We start from the raw sequence: 21,302 nt of genomic DNA, 5'->3' as shown, positions 1-21,302 counted from the left end.
GGCTGCTGGTCTTGGGGTGAGTATCTGCTGCATCCAACGGAGTGATTCTGGGAAAGTTAAGATTCTCTGAGTCTTGTTTCCCTTGTATTGGAAACAGGGTTACTGTTTGTGGAATTGCTACTGTGAAGGGACAGGTGAAGGCTTATGACGTGGGTGGGTGTTTGCTTTGCATTTCCCTGCTGGGTAAGGATGTTGAGCATCTCTCATGCTTACTGACCATTGGTGTCTCTTTGGAGAAGTATCTGGTTGTTTCTGCCTCTGATTTTAGCTGGGCTGTTTATCTTTTTCCGGTTTAGATGTAAGAGTTTTTTACGTATTCCGAACACTAGACTCATCAGTGACATGATTTGCAAACTTTTTCTCCCTTTCTGTGGATTCTCTTCTTATATTATTGATGGTGTCCTTTGAGGCACAGAAGTTTTTAAATTTTGAGTTCACTTTAGTTGTCTTATCTCTGTTTGTTTGTACTTTTGATACATTTAAAAACCATTAACTAATCCAGGGTTATGAAGGTTCACAACCTGTTGTTTTTTCCCCCCTTAGGGTTTTATCGTTCTAGCTCTAGGTCTTTAATCCATTTTAACTTGCAAGGATTGTGTCCCCCTTTGTTTTTTGCATGCTCAGTAGCACTTGTTGAAAAGACTTCTTTTCCTATTGGACGGTCGTGGCACTCTGTGGAAGATCAACTGGCCACAGGTGTATGGGTTTATTTTTGATTCTCAGTTCTACTGCATCGATCTGTATGTTTATTTTTATGCCAACACCATGCTGCCTTAATTACTGATGCTTTATTGTAAGTTTTTAAGTTGGAATGTAAGTCCTCTAACTTTGTTCTTCTCTTTCGAGATTGTTTTGGCTATTCTGGTTAGCTTGTATTTCTACATGAATTGCACGATTCGTTGCCAATTTCTGCAAAGAAGCCAATCTTTTGATGGGGGATTAGGTTTTATCTGTGGATCACTTTGGGGAATATTAACATCTTAGCAAAATGAAGTCTTCCGGTCCACAAATATGATGACTTTTGGTTTACTTACATCTTCTTTAATTTCTTTCAGTATGTTTTATAGTTTAAAATGTACAAATCGTTTACATATTTGGTTAAATTTACTTCTGGGCATTTTCCTTTTTTTGTGCTACTGTAAATAGAGTTGTTTTGTACTTTTCTTCTTAAGTTATTCACTACAGGTATAAAGAAAGAAAATTGATTTTCGTGTATTGATCTTGTACCTCATAACTTTGTTGAATTAACTTACTAGCTCTAATAACTTTTTTTTCGTAGAATCTTATTGGTTTTCTATACACAAGATCCTGCCACCTGCAAATAAAGACAGTTTACTTCTTCCTCTCAAACTTTGATATATTTTAGTCACTTTCCTGCGTGTGTGCTCTGGCTAGAGCCTCCAGGACTGTGTTGAATAGCAGGTCTGGTTCTGATCTTGGGGCCGAGGCACCTTGGAGTGTCACATAGCCGTGGGGTGTCTGGCTGCTCTCAGGTGGAGGTTCCCTCCAACCTAGTTTCTTGAATTTTTTTTTTTTTTTACTTTTATCATGAAAAGGTGTTGGACTTTTTGTCAGATGTTTTTTACTGCTTCCTTTTAGATTTCTTACAATTCTTGTCTTGCCACATTTCCATTTACAGAATTGCAGTCTGGATTTGAAAACACAGTGGCTTCAGTATTCTGAAGGTGCAACATGTACTTGATTTGAGAAAGATTGTAAGAGAAATATGCAAGGCCTCTAAGCACACTGGCAGAAGGTGGCCTTAAGGAGCACCAGCTGCTGCTGTCCTAGTGCGTGTTCAGTCAGCGGTGCGTGGCTCATTCCAAAACTGGGGTGACCCCCACCATGGCCGCCTGGGTGCTGAGAACCAGCCCTTGCAGCTGTGCAGCTCTGCACCAGTGCTTCAGCCACTGGATGTCCGTGGGGACTGAGGGGCTGGTGGCACGGGTGGGGTTACTAGGGATGTGGGGGTAGGCTTGTCTCTGTGGAAGCCCGGCTGCCCCTTGGGCGGGGGCACTGGCAGGCGTGCCTGGGCCTGCTGCGTGTGTTCTGGGTGCACGCTGACAACTGCGCGTGTCCACCTCCCGCAGTCCCTAAGCCCCATCTTACAGATGCAGGAGGTTGACGCGGTTGACAAGTGGTGGACCTCTGCCCTGTGCTGGCAGCTCCCCGGACCGGGCGGCCCCAGAGGGCTTGTCGCTGGACCGTCCTGCCCAGGGCGGGAGCCGGGGTCAAATCCAGGGACAGTGGTACAGGAGGGCGGGCTCAGGAGCACGGGGTGACAGCGAGGGGCTGGTCCGCAGTGTGGGGCCGGGCGGGAACGCCTGGGAGGTGGCGCTGGTGTTTGCAGGGTGCCCTGACCCAGCTTCACCTGTAGGGCCCTCCGACAGCATGGAGGTGCCCCTCCTCCATGTCTGGCCCGGTGTGCAGGCGAGCGTGTGATTACCGAGGACCTACCAGGAGCCCTCGGGAGCTGCTGGGCACGCGCTGAAGCCCTGCCCCTGGGTGTTCCTGCAGCCCCTAATGAGTGCGGCCCCTTGCTGTTCCCAGGCCACTGTGGGGAGGAACTGCGCGCGGGTCGCGGGGCCGCGTGCGCATCCTGCGGCTGTCGGCCACGGTCTGGGGACGGAGGGGTCGGCGGGACGACTTGAATCCGGGGCCTGTCCGCGGCGTCGGGAGGCTGTCCCGAGAGCTCAGGGCGGAGGAGCAAGGCGGGGACAAGGGACCGCGTGGGGGCCGCATTTCCCTGTCTGGGCCCGCCGTGGGGCCGGGAAGACGCCCTGCGGAGGAAGAACGCCTCCCAGGGCCAGGCTGCCCTGTGCTCGGCAGGCGCGGCTCCGCCGCGGGGGCGGGCCGGGGCTTTTGCACACGGCCCCTGAAGAGCAGGGTGCGTCCCGACGTCCCCCAAGGCCTTCAGCCCTGGCAGAGAGGGTCGGCCGCCGAGCCTGTGAGGTGAGCGAAGACCACGGGCGAAGGCGCAGGGAGGGCGCGTCCCGGTTCCTCCCAGACCCCTGACCTCTGCTGCTGGGCGGGGCGGGAGCGCAGCGGAGGGCGCGCGTGGTCCTGGGTTCCCCCGAAGGTGACCTTAGGCCTCAGGTGCAGCGCGTGATGTTTCCGGACGTGCCTGGGGGGTGCAGCCCCCCCTTCTCACCCCTGCTCCCCGGGGGGCCCCCATTTGGCGGTTTCTTCCTCCGTTCAGCTTTGGTAAGATCTGTTGCTCATGTAGCTGTGCGTGGCCTCAGCACCGTAGTGTGGTTTTGAACCTGCTGGGTGTGCTCCGACACGGGCCTCTCGTCGCACTGGACTCCCAGTTTCTTGGTTTCCAGGAGCTTCAGTCCATTCATTCTGATCGTGGGCACAGAACGTGCGATCAGTCCCCCTAGTGGCCGTTGTGCTCCGAGCTGAGGCTTCCTTCTGCCCGCGGTGCTCCCGGGCTCTTTCCTGGGGGATGTGGGCAGAGGCCCTGTGGACACACGGGGGCTGAGTTGTGAGGGGGTGTGGAGTACAGCGAGGGCGGTGGGCTTCTCCTCTGCATGAAATGCCACCTTTCCAGAGAGCAGGGTGGGTTCACGCCTGCATGGCGCTGCGCTCAGGAGCTCCTATTGGAGCTCTGTTAACCTAGTGCTTCCAGGGTAGTCTCACTGAGTGTAATCCACGTGGCCCCTGCTGTGACTCAAGTGCTGTCAGCACATTCCCACCGCAGCCAGTAAAGAGTCTGCCTCTGGGGGCTCGGGCCCTGCTGGGGGCGGGGAGGGAGCGTCCGGGGAACAGAGGGATGAGGCCCGAGTGTGAAGCCTAGCAGGGTTGTAGTGGTCCTTTCGCTGGAGCACCCTCAATAGATGCATTCCAAGAAAAAGCTTCGAGTTGCGGTTGTCAACTTTGCGCAAGCAGGTTGGACAAGTAGGTTGGACAAGAAGGTTGGACAAGAAGTTGCGCAAGTAGGAGGAGTCCCCCGGGACTCCTCCCTTTGGGCCTGGGAGATGCGGTGGGTTGTTTAAAGAGGGGCGTGGCCTGAGGCCGGGCAGGGTCCATCCCGGCGCCCCGCCCCCAGCAGGGAGACCTGGCCCCTGGCCTGATTCAGCCGGGGGTGGAGTCTACGGGGCTGCGAGGAGGGCCTGTGCGCAGTGTGAGTGTGGGAATGTTCTAGCGTGTCCTCCAGGAGGGAAGAGGAGAAGAGCCCGGGCGGCGTGAAGTGGACGCAGCTGGAGCACAGAGGGCCGTGGTTCGCGGCCCCCTAAGAGCCCCTTCCTGAGGGAGTTCGGTGAGGACCGCCCCAGCGGCTCAAGTGGCCGTGGGTAGGGCCGCCTTCAGCATCCGGTAACTGGCCACCTAGGCCTGCTCTGTCGGTGGCTCTCCCACCTGGGTCCAGGCTGACCCGTGTACCTGGAGCCAGGCTAGGCCACTTCCAAGTCTGTGGTTCACACCTGGTTGCTGGCAGGCTTTCCCGGCTCCTGCAAGGCACCGCCCCAGGGAGGCCTCTGGTGCCCTCTGCTCTTTCGCTGGGGCTTTTGCATCACTTGCCTGTTTGGGGGCCTGGTGACCCGTGGTGACCCCCGGGTTCCTGCTGGGTTGCAGGAACCTGTCCCTGGGGGGCGCTCAGCCAGTATACACACGCAGCCACCTCTTTTCCTTGACCCCTGCAACACCGCCGTTGATGTAGGTTACGGTTTAGAATCTGTTTTCCAGAGCTAGACTAGGTTCCATGGCTGTCAGAACCAGCTCTGCCCCTTAAGGGCACCTGGGCGGCCCAGCTGTGGGGAGGGGGATGCTAGCAGGGCAGTAACTGAGCCCCTTGGGCCTGGTTCTGTCTTCTTCACCTTTTCTTCAGAAGCTAGTTTGGGGAAGAACTGTGTTCTTTTATCATGACTGCCTCCTTCTTACCATCAAACTAAAGTGTATTTGAATTTATTTTTCCAACGTTCTGTGATAAAAGTTCTCAAACGCACAACGGCGGAGAGAACTCCGTGGTGAAGGCCCTCCCTGCTCCGGCCGTCATGCTCCTGAGCTGGACCCCCTTCTCCACTGAGCTGTCCCTAGTGCTGGCGCTCAGAGTAAAATGTTGGAAGTCACTGGGCAAACGGGACGGTGTTTAAAGGTTGCAGCTGCTACAGTTAATCACACGTCTGCTCTGGAGCCTTTAGTTTTGCTTCTGTTAAGTGGTGATGTGCATCCTCACACTGCAGGTGTTGTTGATCTGGAAACTTCGACGTGAGCGTAGCAGCAAAGTAAATCATTCAATTCGGTTCGGTCGCTCAGTCGTGTCCGACTCTTTGTGACCCCATGAATCACAGCACACCAGGCCTCCCTGTCCATCACCAACTGCCAGAGTTCACTCAGACTCACATCCATTGAGTCGGTGATGCCATCCAGCCATCTCATCCTCTGTCGTCCCCTTCTCCTCCTGCCCCAATCCCTCCCAGCATCAGGGTCTTTCCCAATGAGTCAATTCTTTGCATGAGGTGGCCAAAGTACTGGAGTTTCAGCTTTAGCATCAGTCCTTCCAATGAACACCCAGGACTGATCTCCTTTAGGATGGACTGGTTGGATCTCCTTGCAGTCCAAGGGACTCTCAAGAGTCTTCTCCAACACCACAATTCAAAAGCATCAATTCTTTGGCGCTCAGCTTTCTTCACAGTCCATAGATGACCACTGGAAAAACCACAGCCTTGACTAGATGGACCTTTGTTGGCAAAGTAATGTCCCTGCTTTTCAATATGCTATCTAGGTTGGTCATAACTTTCCTTCCAAGGAGTAAGCGTCTTTTAATTTCATGGCTGCAGTCACCATCTGTAGTGATTTTGGAGCCCCCAAAAATAAAGTCTGTCACTGTTTCCATTGTTTCCCCATCTATTGCCATGAAGAGATGGCACCGGATGCCATGATCTTCGTTTTCTGAATGTTGAGCTTTAAGCTAGCTTTTTCTCTCTCCTTCATCAAGAGGCTTTTTAGTTCCTCTTCACTTTCTGCCATAAGGGTGGTGTCATCTGCATATCTGAGGTTATTGATATTTCTCCAAGCAATCTTGATTCCAGCTTGTGCTTCTTCCAGCCCAGCATTTCTCATGATGTACTCTGCATATAAATTAAATAAGCAGGGTGACAATATACAGCCTTGATGTACTCCTTTTCCTATTTGGAACCAGTCTGTTGTTCCATGTCCAGTTCTAACTGTTGCTTCCTGACCTGCATATAGGTTTCTCAAGAGGCAGGTCAGGTGGTCTGGCATTCCCATCTCTTTCAGAATTTTCCACAGTTTATTGTGATCCACACAGTCAAAGGCTTTGGCATAGTCAATAAAGCAGAAATAGATATTTTTCTGGAACTCTCTTGCTTTTTTGAGGATCCAGCAGATGTTGGCAATTTGACCTCTTGTTCCTCTGCCTTTTCTAAAACCAGCTTGAACATCTGGAAATTCACAGTTCACGTATTGCTGAAGCCTGGCTCGGAGAATTTTGAGCATTACTTTACTAGCGTGTGAGATGAGTGCAATTGTGCGGTAGTTTGAGCATTCTTTGGCACTGCCTTTCTTTGGGATTGGAATGAAAACTGACCTTTTCCAGTCCTGTGGCCACTGCTGAGTTTTCCAAATTTGCTGGCATATTGAGTGCAGCACTTTCACAGCATCATCTTTCAGGATTTGAAATAGCTTAACTGGAATTCCATCACCTCCACTAGCTTTGTTCGTAGTGATGCTTTCTAAGGCCCACTTGACTTCACATTCCAGGATGTCTGGTTCTAGGTGAGTCATCACACCATTGTGATTATCTGGGTTGTGAAGCTCTTTTTTGTAGTTCTCCTGTGTATCCTTGCCACCTCTTCTTAATATCTTCTGCTTCTGTTAGGTCCATACCATTTCTGTCCTTTATAGAGCCCATCTTTGCATGAAATGTTCCCTTGGTATCTCTGATTTTCTTGAAGAGATCTCTAGTCTTTCCCATTCTGTTGTTTTCCTCTATTTCTTTGCATTGATCACTGAGGAAGGCTTTCTTTTCTCTCCTTGCTATTCTTTGGAACTCTGCATTCAGATGCTTATATCTTTCCTTTTCTCCTCTGCTTTTCGCTTCTCAGTAAATCATTAAAGCAGGACAAATGTAGCACCTGTGGCTGCCTTCTGCAGGGGCCTGGCACGTGCTCCAGGATGCTCAGGTGTGATCGTCCTCTTAAATTGAGCGTGTGCTTCGGAATTTAAAAAATCAGAGCTCCTTGGTCTTGGCGAGTGTATAACCTGATACAGCACAATGTGTGTAACAAAGAGTGATTTAAAGGGCAGGACGCTGTGCGCAGCAGGGTGAGGGCCAGCCCCCTGCATCCACGTATCTTCCCACATCTGCAGGGAAGCCCTTAATGTGAGCTTAGCAGCAGAGGAGGTTGCTACGTTTTATGGGAAAAAGTTGGATCATGAGTATACAAAAGAAGTCTTCCAAAACAACTTCTTCAGTGACTGGCGGAAGGTATGCCCTGCGTGGCCCTGGTCTTGGGCTACCAGACGCTGGCCCGCCTTCCCCTCTCTGCTGCCCCTGCAGGGGCAGGCAGAGCCAGGCTTGGGAAAGGGAGGTTGTGGGGGGCCCGGAGGGGCATTTCTGCCCGCTGGGAAGCTCTTTGAAGACAAGGTGCTGGGTGGGTCTGTGCACACCTGCACCCGCCTTGGCTTTGCCTGTGGACTCTGCACCCGGGCCCTTCCGGCTGCTCCAGGCCAGGCCCTGGGGCCACTTGTGTGCCTTTTCTGGCTGCTGGGCACCTGGGTGCTTCACAGGGCGCTCTGGGGCCATGCACCCCCTTCTCCACAGGTGCCTAGCGGATGGCTGGGCCACGGGCTGTGTGTGTGTGTGTGTGGCTGAATTAGGGGCTGCCAAGCACGTGCGTGTTCCCACCACTTGTGGGGTGGCAGGCCGCCTACACTCACAGTGAGTGAAGGGCCCGTTAGTGCCGTGCAGTCCACACGGTAGCTGGTGGGGACCGTTCTTCGGATGCAGACACATGGCCCAACTCAGGGCCACTGGGAGGAAGCTCTGGCACCTCAGCTCACTGCCTACACGCCTGGGCAGCTACCTGAAGGGGCTCTCTTGGGGGACAGTTGCAGAGGCTGCCGGTCAGGGTGGCCTTGGTGTCTGTTCCTCCTGCTTCTGGGACATCACCATTCCCTGTGGAGTGGGACCCCCGCCGCAGAGGGGGAGGGTCCCCGCTGCCTGTGTGACCCTTGCCTGCGTTAGATGATGGGAGTATATGGTTTCGTGTAGGAAATGACAGCAGAAGAGGGAGGGTCATCAAGCACCTGGACAGGTGTGACTTCACGGAGATCCACAGACTCTGTGGACAAGACTGCTTCCCAGAAGGCCCTGTCCAGGGAGGAGAAGCAGGTCAGACTGCCCCAGGGCTCAGTCTGGCTTGGGCTTCTGGGGTCTCGTGTGGGAGGCAGCTGGTGGTGCAGAAAACGACCCCATCTCTCACAAAAACCGCTCCTGAGGGATTTTTCTAGATGAGCCCCAAGAGAGAGTGGTGAAGGGGACTTTGATTCCGCTCTGTTATTCTCAGCTGATTTTGAGTTATGTGCCCCTAACCTGGACGTATTTAAGAAGTGCTGTGTCCACCTGGAGCACGTGGAGCAGCGACCCTGCCGTAAGGACCAGCGGGCCCGTACTTCCCACTCGTGGTGACAGCGGACCGTCATGGCCGCGCCCTGTGCTGGGCCTGCTTCCTCGCTGGGCTGCGCAGGCTGCTGCAGCGGTGAAGGGGCTCTGACTAGTTCTGCTCACGTGGCAAGCGTCCTGTCTCTTCACCACTAAGGCCGACATGGTGTTTTATTAATGCAGAAGCTCAAAGAAGAGGAGGAAAAACTTCAGCAAGAGTTTGGCTGCTCTATCTTAGATGGGCACCGCGAGAAGACTGGCAGTTTCAAGACGGAGCCCCTGGTCAGTCCGAGGCCGGGGCGACTACCCCAAGATGGAGAGGCTGAAGAGGAGGGTCCTGCCGGAGGACGTAGTCATCAACTGCAGCAGGTGCCCGTGGCCCCGCCCCTCACCTGGGAGGGGGCTTCCCTGGTGGCTCAGCTGGTAAAGAATCCTGTAATGCAGGAGCCCCTGGTTTGATTCCTGGGTTGGGAAGATCCCCTGGAGAACAGAAAGGCTACCCACTCCAGTATTCTAGCCTGGAGAATTCCAGGGACTGAATAGTCCGTGGGGTCACAAAGAGTCAGACAGGACTGAGCAACTCTCACTTTCTCACCTGGGAAGGGGCCCGACACAGGGTGTCCCACCGTCACTCCAGGCTCTGTGGGGTGGACTGGAGGGCGCCTTCCCTGCAGAGGAACGTGTCCACAGCAGCCTGGGTGCTGTTTGCTGAACCAGCCCTCGTCACCCTACCCCACGCTTGAGATTTTACCCCACTGGGAGCACACATCTATGTACTTTGAACGGTTTTCCGTGGTTCAAGTGGTGACAGGCACGCAGGAGCTCCTGTCCTTCCACTGCAGGGGGTCACAGCCGAGCTGGGCCGGCAGGTGCACCCTGGGAGCCCAGGCCTGTCGGGCGTGCAGGGCCACCTGTGACCTTTGCAGCTGCCATGGCTCGCAACACACGGGATTCACCCCCGGGGCAGCTCTGAAGGAGCCTGTCATGGGCAGGAGCTGAGGGCCAGGGGTGGTGGCACAAGGGAGCGGCTTGGGCAACGAGATGGCTCTGAGACGGACTTAGCACTGGCGGTACCCACGGCCGTTGGAGAAGAGGGCGTCTGGCTGGTGTGTCGGGGTCCTGATCGTTGGATTTGGGTCGCTCTCCTTCTGCAGGGACTCCACAGTACCTGAGCCCCCAGCTGGCCCCCAGTGGAAGGACGTCGGGTGCAACTGCACAGTCATGTGGCTGGCAGCATGGATGGAGAACGTGCAGAACTTCATCAAGTACGTCACGCTGAACCCCGGCTCCAAGCTGAAGGTGCGCCGGGTGTGACCTTGCTTTCCCTGGCCTAGCCGGGCCACTTAGGCAGGGAGTCCCTGAGATCGTAGGCGTTAACTGGCCAGTTTTGGAATCACAGTGTGTCCAGTGGCCATTGGTCTTAAAAAATAAGGAATTTAAGTTTATGCCGTCTTTAACTGAGTTTGGAGTCTGCTTGCCTGCCCTGAGTGGAGCAGGTTAAGAGGGGGCCCAGGAGGAGAGCCAGCAGTTCCCTGTTTGAAGGGGGCTCCTTGCTCCTTTTTGGGGGGAGAGACTGGGGGAAGTACGAGGCAGCTTGGCGCTTGAAAGGCGCTGTGGGCAAGATCTGTTCCCAGTACTGGACCGCCGGGACATCTCCAGAGATGAGGACCAGACAGCGCGCTGTGGCCCTTTACTTCATCGACAAGGTGCGGGGGGTCCTGAGCCTCCCCCGGGCTCCTTACGGTGCTCTGGTTGGTGGCAAAGGCTGGGTTAGATGGACGGGGGTGGACAGTGGGCCTTCTGTGTTCTGAGTCGGTGCCCTGGGCCGGGGGAGGGGCGGGCGTGTGCCTGTCTGTGCGTGTGTCCCCAAGGGCATATGCGCCATGCCCTGATGGGGGTCCGCCCGGCTGGCGCTGCAGACCGGGAATGGGGAGGAGGGCGGCGGACTTGGTGGCTGCTGCTCCCTCCGCGTGGAGCACTTCCAGCTGTACCCAGAGGCCAGCGGCTCCCCGGATGTCGTGGAGTTTGACTTCCTGGGGAAGGATTCGATCCGCTCCTACAACAGAGTGCTGGTGGAAAAGCTGGTGAGTGCCTGGTGAGGGTGGTGGGTGGTGTGCCGGGGTGAGTTCGCTGCTCCGTCTGGGTGCTCTCCTCCAGTGGCCGCTAGCCTGGCCGGTCAGGCTTGGCGGCAGGGTCTGCCTTGCAGGCCAGCCCCGGCTGAGCCAGCGGAGCCTCTAGAGTCACAGGAAGGCCTGCGGCCTGGATTGGGCCCGCCACTGCTGCTGTCCTGGGGGCGAGGGCGGTGTGTGAGAGGCCGGGTCAAGAGTAGGCTGCTGGCGGGGCCATGTGCCCTCTGCAGCTCTGCGCAGGGTCCTTCCCGGCTCCCCTGGTGTCTGGAGGTGCCCGTCCACCTGGACTCAAGGCTGCGTCACTGCAGCGTCTGCTCCGTCATCACCACGTCTGTCTCCTTACGTGAGGACGGGGCCCTGGGGGTTTAGGGCCCACCCCACCCCACCCCACTGTGACTTTGTCTTAACTAAGTGCACCTGCAGAGACCCTGTTTCCCAAAACCTCACGTTCTGGGGTTCTGAGAAGCACGTGAATTTTGAGGGGACACTGCTCAGTCCAGCACACACACTTTTCCCAGCACATCTGGGAAACGTCTTGTGGTTGTTGGGCACGTGGCTGGGTGTGGTCACTGGCAGTGTCTCCGGGGTCCCCTCTGTGAATGACAGGGTTCAGGGGTTGAGCCTGTGAGCTCAGCGCCATGCCCCTGCTGATGGAGCGATGGGTCCAGCTGGGAGTGGTAAGTTGCTGGTGTACACACATGTCTGAAGGGAAGTCAGAATTCCCACCCCTTCTGAAGTGGCAAGCCGTACGGCATCAGCCTCTGTCTGGGTGGGCCCACGTCTCAGCAAGAGCAGACCTGACACTGACCGCGCACCTCACGCGTGCCTCACTTGTACCTTGCACGCGCCTCACGTGCAGACGGGCTGCCTGAGCACAGAGCAGGGAATCTGGGGAGACTCTTGAGGCCACAGAGGAACGCCCCCTCAGGAGTGGGTGCCGGGCATCTGAAGTCAGCTCGGGCGTGCATCAGTGGGAGGACAGGGAGTGCTGTCCGGGGACTGGGGCCTCGGTGACAGAAGCCGTCGCTGCTGTCGTGTCTCCACGGAGCTGCTCTGGTGAAACCTCCTTGTAAATGGGTCTGGAGGCTGGAGTCAGGCTGTGAGCGGTGAGGCCCTTCCCGGTGGCCGTGCCTTCATGCATATACACGGGGCAGAGGGCGAGGGCTGGGCCCTCTGCTCAGGCACTGACCGGGTTGGGGGACGTGGGCCGTCCTGGTCACTCGGGAGCTTGCTGCCGGGTGTCCAGCCCCGTGGGACACACGCAGTGCGGGGCTGGCTGGAGACACAGGAGGAGGGTGTTCACGCTCGCTCAGAAGGACAGGGAGGGAAGCAAGGGTGCAGGGGATGGGGCCAAGGGGCTGTGGATGTCCCTGGGTGCCCTGCGTCGTCAGACGAGTGTGACTGTGGATGTGGGGCCGCCTGTGGACGTGCGGGGACGGGGGTGGCGCCGGCCTGGCTAGGGCAGCCGTGACACACGGCATGTGACCCCACATGGCTCTGCCTGCTCCAGGAGAAGCCGGGACCCGTCGTGCAGACGTCCATCTGGGGCCCTCATTTGACTCTGCTCATCCTCAGGAGGCTCCTTCCTGCCTGGGGACGAGGGCACCTCGGTAACAGCGTCTTTCCTTCGCTGCAAGTGTACAGGAACCTGCAGCTGTTCATGGACAACAAAGGCCCCGGGACTAGCTCTTTGACAGGCTGACCGTAAGCGGTGCCGACGGGGTGACCCAATGGCTGGTCTGACGAGGGGGGCGAGCGTGAGCACTGGCTGGCACCTTCTCTTGCACACAAAGGCCGAGGGCCCTCCATCTCACTGGCGGTTCTGTCCCACCCAGGAGCCGGGGGCAGGGCCTGGGAGGAGCGCTGTGAGACTGTCCCCAAGGAAGCCACGTGCTGAGCCCCACCCTCCCCGCCACCTTCAGACTGCCAGCCTGAATAGGCACCTGCAGGACCCGACGGATGGCCTGACGGCCAGGGTGTTCCGGACCTACAACACCAGCGTCATGCTGCAGGGGCAGCTGCAAGCGCTGCCCCGAGGAGAGCGGCTGTCTGTGTGGGGACAGGGCGCCTGCTCGTGTGCTGGTGCCTGGCTGCTGGGCTGGTAGGAGAGCCATGTGGTCAGTGACCGGGGTGGAGTGTAGCTCGCTTAGCCTGAGGGAATGGGTCAGGGGCCCCAGACCGAGCCCCCCACGGCCCCTGCCCGGTCTCCCATCCGCTCCCCTGCTGAGTCAGGCTTGAGGCAACCCCCGGCTCTGCACGGCCCCCTGGGGTGTGGGAACCCTCTTCCTGCTGCCTCCGCCCCTGCTGCCCCACCATCCAAGTGCTGTGGCCTCTCTGGGCCCCTCATCCCAACTCTCGTGGAGGTGGGGTCTGGCGAGGCCCCTGCCGTGAGGCCTTGGGCCCAGGTCCTTCTCCTGAGTCCCACCTGCAAGGCCCTCACGGGGGGTGGGCTTCCTGGGCACACGCTTACTTGGGTGGTCCTGGCTGCTACTTCCTGACCCCCGTTTTCCAGCTGAAGACAGCGTAGCTGCGAAACTTCTGTCTTAAAACTGAGCAAACCGGGCTGTAGACTTTCTCTGCAACCATCAGTGTACAACGCACAAGACCTTTGAGAAGTCAACGCAGATGCTTCAGTCCCCGGTGTGCGGGGGGCACCACGGAGGGCCTCTGAGGGTGGCCGTGCATTCACCCATCTTCCCTGGGGCTGTGTGGCCCTCGGAGGTGCTCAGGACACTCAGGGCTGCCAGTAGGGGAGAGCTGGCTCGGGGTGAGGGGGCCAGATGCTGCCTGTGCGGCCTAGTGGTGTGGAAGGGCCTCTGGTCCAGGAAGGAGGTCAGTGGAGCAGGGGCCGGGTCTGGGGGAGAAGGCTGTGTGTCTGGGGCACCTTGGCCTCACCCTGTCCCCTGGCCACAGAGTAACTGATCAGGGCCAGTGCTCTGGCACCCTAACTGGGCAGATGGGCACCCTTTCAGGGCGTGGGGCCGACAGGCTATGGACGCTGGTCTCTGGGGTGGACCAGGTGGGGCAAGAGTGGCCCTGACCGGGCCCCTGTTCCCCTGCAGATAGAGGTGAAGGAGCAGCAGGTGGCTGAGGCCAAGACAGAGCTGCAGGAGGCGCGGACTGACCACACATCCCGAGGGGACGGCAGGTCCCAGAGGCGAGTGTCTGGAGGGCCCAGCCCACCTGAGTCGGGCTGAACCTTCTCTTCCCTTCCCAGTTCTCTGGTTGTCTTTTCCGGTCATACTTGGTGATCTAGCACACACTACACTTGTGCCCAGAGGTAGAGCAGCCCAGAAGTGCGGGGGAGAAGCGCCAGGCCGCGTGGTCCTGTCCTTCAGAGGCTCGTTCACAGGGTTCTGAGGTGCAGCCACCTCAGACGGCCCCCAGCCCCTGGCCCAGTGTTGGGGAGGCACCAGTCTTGGAGGGGCTTGGGAAGTTGTCCCTTCTCTGCTGTCCGTTCGTCTGTGACCATTTGTGAAGAGTTGCTGGAGTTAATTCTTCTTTAGCTACTCGGTAGAGTTCACCAGTGAAGGCCTCTGGGCTCAGGCCGTTCTTTGTGGGCAGTTTTAAATCACTGGGTGGTGGCTTTGCCCGTGTCCCTGTTGGGTCGGAGCCTGGTGGTATCCCCCAGGAGCCGACCCACTCTGCCGGGCCCTGCCGCCCGTGGTTCCCATCTGCACCCGTTTCTGGTGGTGCCCCTTTTCCCTGCCACCGTGGCTGCTTTATAGCACGAAGGTGTCCTCAGGTGCGCACGGGCGCTTGCAGTCACAGGGTGCAAGTGAGAACGCCAGCCGTTGGGTCCGAGGGTGTTCTGTTCAGTGGAAAGCGAGGCTCTTCGGGCAGCTGCTGGCGGACTGCGTGTCTTCCATGACACTCGTGTACCCGGCGCCCCTACCCCCGCCTGCCAGCCCTCTCGGTGGCATCAGCAGCTGCCTCTTGGCCTCTGGCAGCTGCCACATAGCGTGTCTGGGCCTGCAGCCCACCCCGTCCACAGCCTGGGACAGGCGCCGTCTTGGGTCCCACGGCAGCATCTGATGGGGCCGCCCGGGCCTTGGTGGGGGTGTTCCCCACACACGGTCCTTCCGCACGGGTCCGGGTGGATTGGGCCTGGGTCCCTGGGACAAGGCCCGGGGCTGAAGTGCGTGTGGGTGTTGGGTGTCTGCCCCGCACCGTCTGCGGGGCACCGCATGGACGGCTCAGGACGGGCCTGTGGGGTGGAGAGCTGCATCCTGCTTCGATGCGTCAGCCTTTCTCTAAGGTGCTGGGAGTAAGCGCTGAGCCTCACAGACACTTGATCCTGTCCTCTGCCCCCTTTTCCGTGTGCTTCGTACTTCACTTCCTGTGCCGTCAGGCCTGGATGGAGGGTCCCCACTCCGTCCCGGGGTGGGCGTCCCTGAGTCCCGGTCCCGTGGAGCTCACCCTGGAGACGGTGGAGGGCTGTGGGGGACAGCGAGCCCTCCCCCAACACTGGGCTTGCCGGGCCCTGAGCAGAGCGGGGCGATGCCAGCGCGGGGGCCGGCCCCTCCTGCTTCTACTAGCTCCCTGGAGAAGAGGGGGCGGCTGCTGGAGAAGCTGGAGGAGCAGCTGCTGAGAGTGAGCACGCAGGCCACAGACAAGAAGGGGAGTAAGCAGGTGGCCCTGGGCACCTCCGAGCTCATCTGCCTAGACCCCCGGATTGGTGTCACCTGGTGCGTGACCTGGAGGAGGGACTGGACCCCTGAGTGGCCCCAGTTCAGTCCCCAGGGCCCTGGGGTCAGCACAGGTCTTTCCTGTGACTGGACCTGGCTGGCTCGTGTGTCTGATGCCAAACCTGGCCATTGGTCCTCTCTGCCTGAGGGCTCTGGGGCTGTGGAAGGACCCTGAGCTGCCCCACCCACAGGGGTGTGGTGGCGGGGTCGCCCGTGTGCCCCATGGGCGTTTCCCAGGTGCCGTGCTCGGAGGCCACCTGGGCTGCCCCAGGGACACTGGCCCCTGTCCCTCAGCCCCCGATGGCCGTGCCAGAAGCAGGTCAGGTAGCCTGGCGCCCTGGCCTCTGTGCCCGGCCCCCGAGAACCCCTCTCCTCTGGGCAGGTGTAAGAAGTCTGAGGTGCCTGTGGAGAAGGTCTACAAGACCCAGAGGGAGAAGCTCACCTGGGCACTTGACATGGTGGGTGAAGACTTTGAGTTCTAAAGGAGTACCTCCCCTGCCTTGCTGGGACTGACTTTGTGGGTTTTTTTCACCATTAAAGCCTACTGGGGAGTTCTGTACAATGAAGTGTTTTCTGCGTCATCACACAGGAGGTGGCGGATGCCCAGCCCTCTGCTCTGAAGCGTCCCCTGTCCTGGCAGGTGCCCCTGGCCTGGCTGTCCCACGTGTGGCCTGTCCCCCCCCACTCCCACACTCTGTCCCAGCACTGGGTAGGGACACCCCCCATCCCCTGCACCTCTTCACCTGAATGGACAGGAGGGTGGCCGAGTGCCGGCCCTGCCTGTCTCTTCCTGGTGGGTGGGTGGGTCCACGTGCCCCTGAATGAGCAGCCGAGGTCCCCACAGCTGGAGGCACGGAGTCTGTGCCCTCAGGGCCTGGTCTCGGCAGAGTTGGGGGAGATCTGGGTCCGTGGGGCCCAGGGGTGCGTGACCTGTGGGGCATCCTGCCAAGGCTGGTCCGCTGTCTGCCTGAGGCTCTGGGAGCTGCAGGCAGGTCGTCTTAAAATTCCAGGTGGGGCAGGTGCTTTTCTTTGTAGCTCATAGGTCTCTGTCTCAAGAGGCCCCCTCCTCTGCACCCAGGCCCACTGAAGCTCAGAGGAGCCTGTGGCTGGGGCTTCCGGTGCTGTCGGGGCATCCTGTGTGGGAGGAAAGCAGGGATCCTGGCTGCAGGCTGGAGGGAGAACTCAGTTCCAGGTCTGGAGCTCCTCCTTGTCCCTGGTGCTTTCCCTGCCCTGGCCTCTGTCTGCAGTGGTTTCCATTTCCTGGGCTACCCCCACCCCTTCCCGTCTCCTGAAAAGTGAAAGTCGCTCTGTAGTGTCTGACTTTGCAACCCTGTGGACTATACAGTCCGTGGAATTCTTCAGGCTAGAATACTGGAGTGGACAGCCTTTCCCTTCTCCAGAGGATCTTCCCAACCTAGGGATCGAACCCAGGTCTCCCACTTTGCAGGCGGATTCTTTACCAGGTGAGCCACCAGGGAAGCCCAAGAATCCTGGAGTGGGTAGCCTATCCCTTTTCTAGTGATCTTCCCGGCCCAGGAATTGAACCAGGGCCTCCTGCATTGCAGGCAGATTCTTTACCAACTAAGCTCTCAGGGAAGCCCTAATAAGTTCCATCTCCTGGACCCCCAACCCCGGACCCCTACTCCCCCCGCTTCCCATCTCCCCTCCCCGCCCCCATGTCTGGGATCTTGTTTTTGTAGCCTCCTGCAAATAACTTCATCAACAGCAGTGAGAAAAAGGGCATGAGTCTGCCTGTTGGGAGATACTGTGGCCGCGTCCTGGACTCCCGACTACGTGTGTGAGCCTGCAGGTGGGGAAGCGCCTCCGGTTGCGGCTGTCGGAGCACTGCACGGCTGTCCCTGGCCTCCAGGCACTGCAGAGGCTCCGTGCAGTCTGCTCGCGATGCTGTCTTCTCTCCACGCGGAACCTCCGTGTGTCTTCCTTTGCTGCTTGTGGCGAGCACTGGGAGCTGCTATCGCCTTGGTGTTTCGTGTCTCTCGGTTCTGAGGAAAAAGTTAAGATTGTTTCCCTGATAACTTCATTCCCACTGTTTTGGTTTCTCCTACCGTCCCCATTCCTGCATGCTCAGTCACTCAGTCGTGTCTGACCGTTTGCAACCCATGGCAGACTGTAGCTTGCCAGGCTCTTCTGTCCCTGGAATTTTCCAGGCAAGAACACTGGAATGGGCTGCCATTTCCTTCTCCATGGGATCTTCCTGACCCAGGGATTGAACCCACGTCTTCTGCGTATGGCAGATTCTTTACCACTGGCCACCTGGGAAGCCCGGCCTCCAGGACTCCTGTTAGTTATAATCTTTCTATCTTGTCCAGCTCCTTGTCTTTTTATTCCTTTAAAAAGATTTTCTCAACTTTATCTCTCAACCTCTCAATCTTCTTTGTTTTTAATTTTGGTTACCATATGTAGTTTCTAAGATTTGTTTTCTTTTAAACTGTTCCTTTAAAAATACTATTCTGTTCTCTTTTGGTGGGGACTATACTGCATGAGATGTAAGATCTTAGTTCCCTGGCCAGGAATCAAACCTGTGCCCCCTGCAGTGGAGTCCTCACCACTGGACCTCCAGGGCAGCCCCATGCTGTTCTCTTTCAGTGGACACAGTTCCTTGCTTATCTCCTTAGGAGTACTGACTCCCGCTTTGCTCACCTTTTCTACACGTCTTGCACTCTCTGTTTCCTTTGTGTTTGCAAAAGGTCCCTTCTCTTTGCTTTGAATTTGTATGCACATTGAGAACCTCCTCGGTCACTGGTGCTGGTCGTCCACCCGTGGAGACGAGGCAGGTGTTCTGAGCACAGGGGCCTTGCGGCCTCTGGAGCAGCTGAGTGCGGTTGCCCGTGAGGTTGGTGCTGACGGCAGGACTTTGTCTTTTGTCCGAGATGGTTCCTGTTCTCCAATGAGAACCCTGCAGACCTGCTGTCTCCAGCCCCAGAGCCCCTCCGGCATTTCACACAGCAAATGGGTGGGCATCTCACCTCCAGAGGCCCCTCGGTGGACCCCTGCCTCTGCCTATGTTGTCTTCACAGGTGCTGCTGTTCTGGGTTACAGGCTCCTCCCACCAACCTTCCTGTTTCAACTGGACGTTGGTCTTGTCAGGTTTACTGTGATTATGAACCTTTTTGGGTGGTTTCTGCCATCTTGCTCTGATCAATCAGTTTTATCTTCAGATCTTTCTTCTATTTTTCAGTTGATATAGTAAGTTTTTATTGATTTTAAGTTGCATTTTTTCTTTAATTGGAAACATATACACTGTTTATATTTAGTAATTACATTAAACTACTCTGCTGCTGCTGCTGCTGCTAAGTCACTGCAGTCGTGTTCGAGGAGTGTGTTACAGCTCTTCCCAACAGAGGAGGCTTTTAGGGCCTGAGGGTCCCTTTGGCCCCTGTGCTCTTGTGAAGGGCCCAGCGTGCGTCCTCACACAGTGTGGCTCTTCAGTCACATCAGCCATTCATCTGGTATTGAAGGCCATCATTTGGAAATCATTGTTCTTCTTTCTCTAGTAGGAACTTTAGTTAGAAGTCCTTCCAGTGAAAACTGCTTAATAATGAACTCAGAGTTTTTACTCACCTTATACATGTTTTCACCTTATCTAAAAGAAGTAGTTCTGCTGGGAGCCAGTTCTAGGACAGGTGTTCTCTCAGTGCTCTGAGGACATGGCCCGCTGTCTCCTGCCTCTTCTTGTTGTCCTGAGCAGTGGGCTGATGGTGTGACTGAGTCTTTCTCTGGCTCCTCGAGGTCTTCATCTTGTTGGTCTGTGCTTTCATTGTGTTTGTGTCCAGGTGTGGGTCTCTCTCTGTTCACTCTGCTTCATGTTGTTACATTCCCTGAGTCTGTGAACTTGTTTAAAGTGCAGAGTCGCGTTACTGTGATGGTTGCATGGGGCCACCGGAAGTCGTGGAAGCCCATCCAAGTGGTTGGGCCCTCCAGTGTCAGCTGCAGGCTGGCACGACATGCTGGCCATTGTCTTCGTGCTCAGCTACTCAGTCGTGTCTGACTCTTTGCGACCCCATGGCAGACAGTACCTCGCCTGGCTCCTCTGTCCATGGAATTCTTCAGGCAAGAATACTGGAGTGGGTTGCCATTTCCTTCTCCAGGGGATCTTCCCACCCAGGGACTGAACCCACATCTCCTGCTGGCAGGTGCACTCTTCACCATCACGCCACCTGGCAAGCCCCTGGCTGTTGTCTACTTGGGCTTAAACATTGAGAATGTCTTGAGAATGGCTGGAACTTCCAGGATTTAGATAACAATTTAAACATTCTCTCCTTTAATGGAAGCTTCCTGATGGGAGAGACTGACTGAGGGGGGAAACTGGGTCTTGTTTTGGTGGGCGGGGCCATGCTCAGTAAATCTTTAATCTGATTTTCTGTTGATGGGTTGGCCCTGTGCTTCCTCCCTGTTATATGACCTGAGGCCAAACTATGGTGGGGGTAAGAAAGATAATGGCGACCTCGTTCAAAAGGTCCCATGCACACAGTTATACTCAGTGCCCCCAACCCTGAAGCAGGCCACTACTGACCCCCGCCTCCGCCGGAGACTCCTGGACACTCATGGGCAAGTCTGAGTCAGTCTCTTTGGGGTCACTGCTCCTTTCTCCTGGGTCCTGGTGCAGAAGGTTCTGACGGTGCCCTCTAAGAGTCTGTTTCCCCAGTCCTGTGTAAATTCCAGCGGCTCTATGGTGGGGTTAATGGGGACCTCTTTCAAGAGGGCTTATGCCACACCCAGGTATGCTGCACCCAGAGCCCCTGCCCCCGTGGCAGCCCACTGCTGACCCAGAACTCCTCAGGAGACACTCAAACAGTTCTGGCTCAGTCTCTGTGGGGTCGCTGGGTCCTGGTGTGTACAAGGTTTGTTTGAGCCTTCTGAGCATCTCTGGCGGGTATGGGGTTTGATTCTAGACACGATTTCGCCTCTCCTACCATCTTGCTGGGGCTTCTCCTGTGCCCTTGGATGTGGAATATCTCCTCACAGTCGCTCCAGCTGCGCAGCCACTGCTCTAGCGTCTGCCAGCGTCTTGCTGGGGCTCAAACTACCGCACAATTGCCCTCATCTCACACAATAGCAAAGTAAAGCTGAAAATTCTCCAAGCCAGGCTTCAACAATACATGAACACCTTTCCAGTATTTCATTGTTAGTGTAAAGAAATGCAACAGGTTTCTGTATGTTAACTTTGTATCCTGTCACTCTGTTCACTTTATCAGTTCTAGTGTTTCTGTGTGGACTCTTCAGGGCTTTGCATATACAGTATCATGTCATCTGCATATAATGGTAATTTTCCTTCTTATCTTCCAGTTGCAATATGTTTTCTTTTTCTTGTCTGACTGCTGTGGCTAGGACTTCCAGTACTATGTACAATAGAAATGGTGACAGTGGGCATCCTTGTCTTGTTCCAGGTTTTAGCAGGAAGAGGTCTTATTTTCTTTAAACATTCACACATAACTGTTCTCTCGCCTGCATTATCTGGTAGTTTCAATAATCTGCAGTTCTTTGTGGTCTGTATCTGTTCTTTGCTGGTTTTGCTAACCCTCAGTCAGTGAGATGCTGTCCTGTGTGCTTGGTGACTTCTTTAAATTCATTGCTTTGACTTCATGATCCAGGGCCACCAGAGTCTAAGCAGGGCAAGCTTTCCTCTAGAGCGCTGTTATAACTGGGAGGTAGCACAAACCCGGGTCTTGGCTCTGCATGGGAGTCCCAGGCTCGGCTTTCCACCTCACTTTGGCCCAGGAGCCGGCAACCCAGTGCTGTGGAGCCACTGAATCCACTCTGAGAGCACCTCTGCCCCTACAGGCTCCACAGCCCTGTCACCTGAGCGGACACCATAAAACAAACAGGTACCAACAGAAG

The 21,302-nt window shown here is 56.5% G+C and overlaps 1 protein-coding gene across 1 annotated transcript; it reads left to right on the top strand.

Moving 5' to 3' along the window:
- The first annotated feature begins 1,845 nt into the window (after positions 1-1,845).
- Positions 1,846-15,925, top strand: TOP1MT (DNA topoisomerase I mitochondrial). Its single transcript, XM_070382801.1, is given in 20 exon segments — positions 1,846-1,970; positions 2,166-2,351; positions 2,551-2,952; positions 4,160-4,285; positions 7,351-7,461; positions 8,247-8,306; positions 8,308-8,356; positions 8,810-8,901; positions 8,903-8,995; positions 9,781-9,936; positions 10,197-10,331; positions 10,533-10,706; positions 10,940-10,944; positions 12,393-12,425; positions 12,428-12,459; positions 12,678-12,802; positions 13,278-13,395; positions 13,818-13,912; positions 15,294-15,443; positions 15,826-15,925. Coding segments are annotated over 20 exon segments (2,367 nt in total).
- Positions 15,926-21,302: the final 5,377 nt, after the last annotated feature.

Source organism: Bos mutus, chromosome 14 (genome assembly GCF_027580195.1).
Source record: "Bos mutus isolate GX-2022 chromosome 14, NWIPB_WYAK_1.1, whole genome shotgun sequence".
In the NCBI taxonomy this organism is placed as follows: Eukaryota; Metazoa; Chordata; class Mammalia; order Artiodactyla; family Bovidae; genus Bos; species Bos mutus.
The sequence above is the reverse complement of the archived record's forward strand: the minus strand, read 5'-3'. Positions and strand labels throughout refer to the sequence as shown.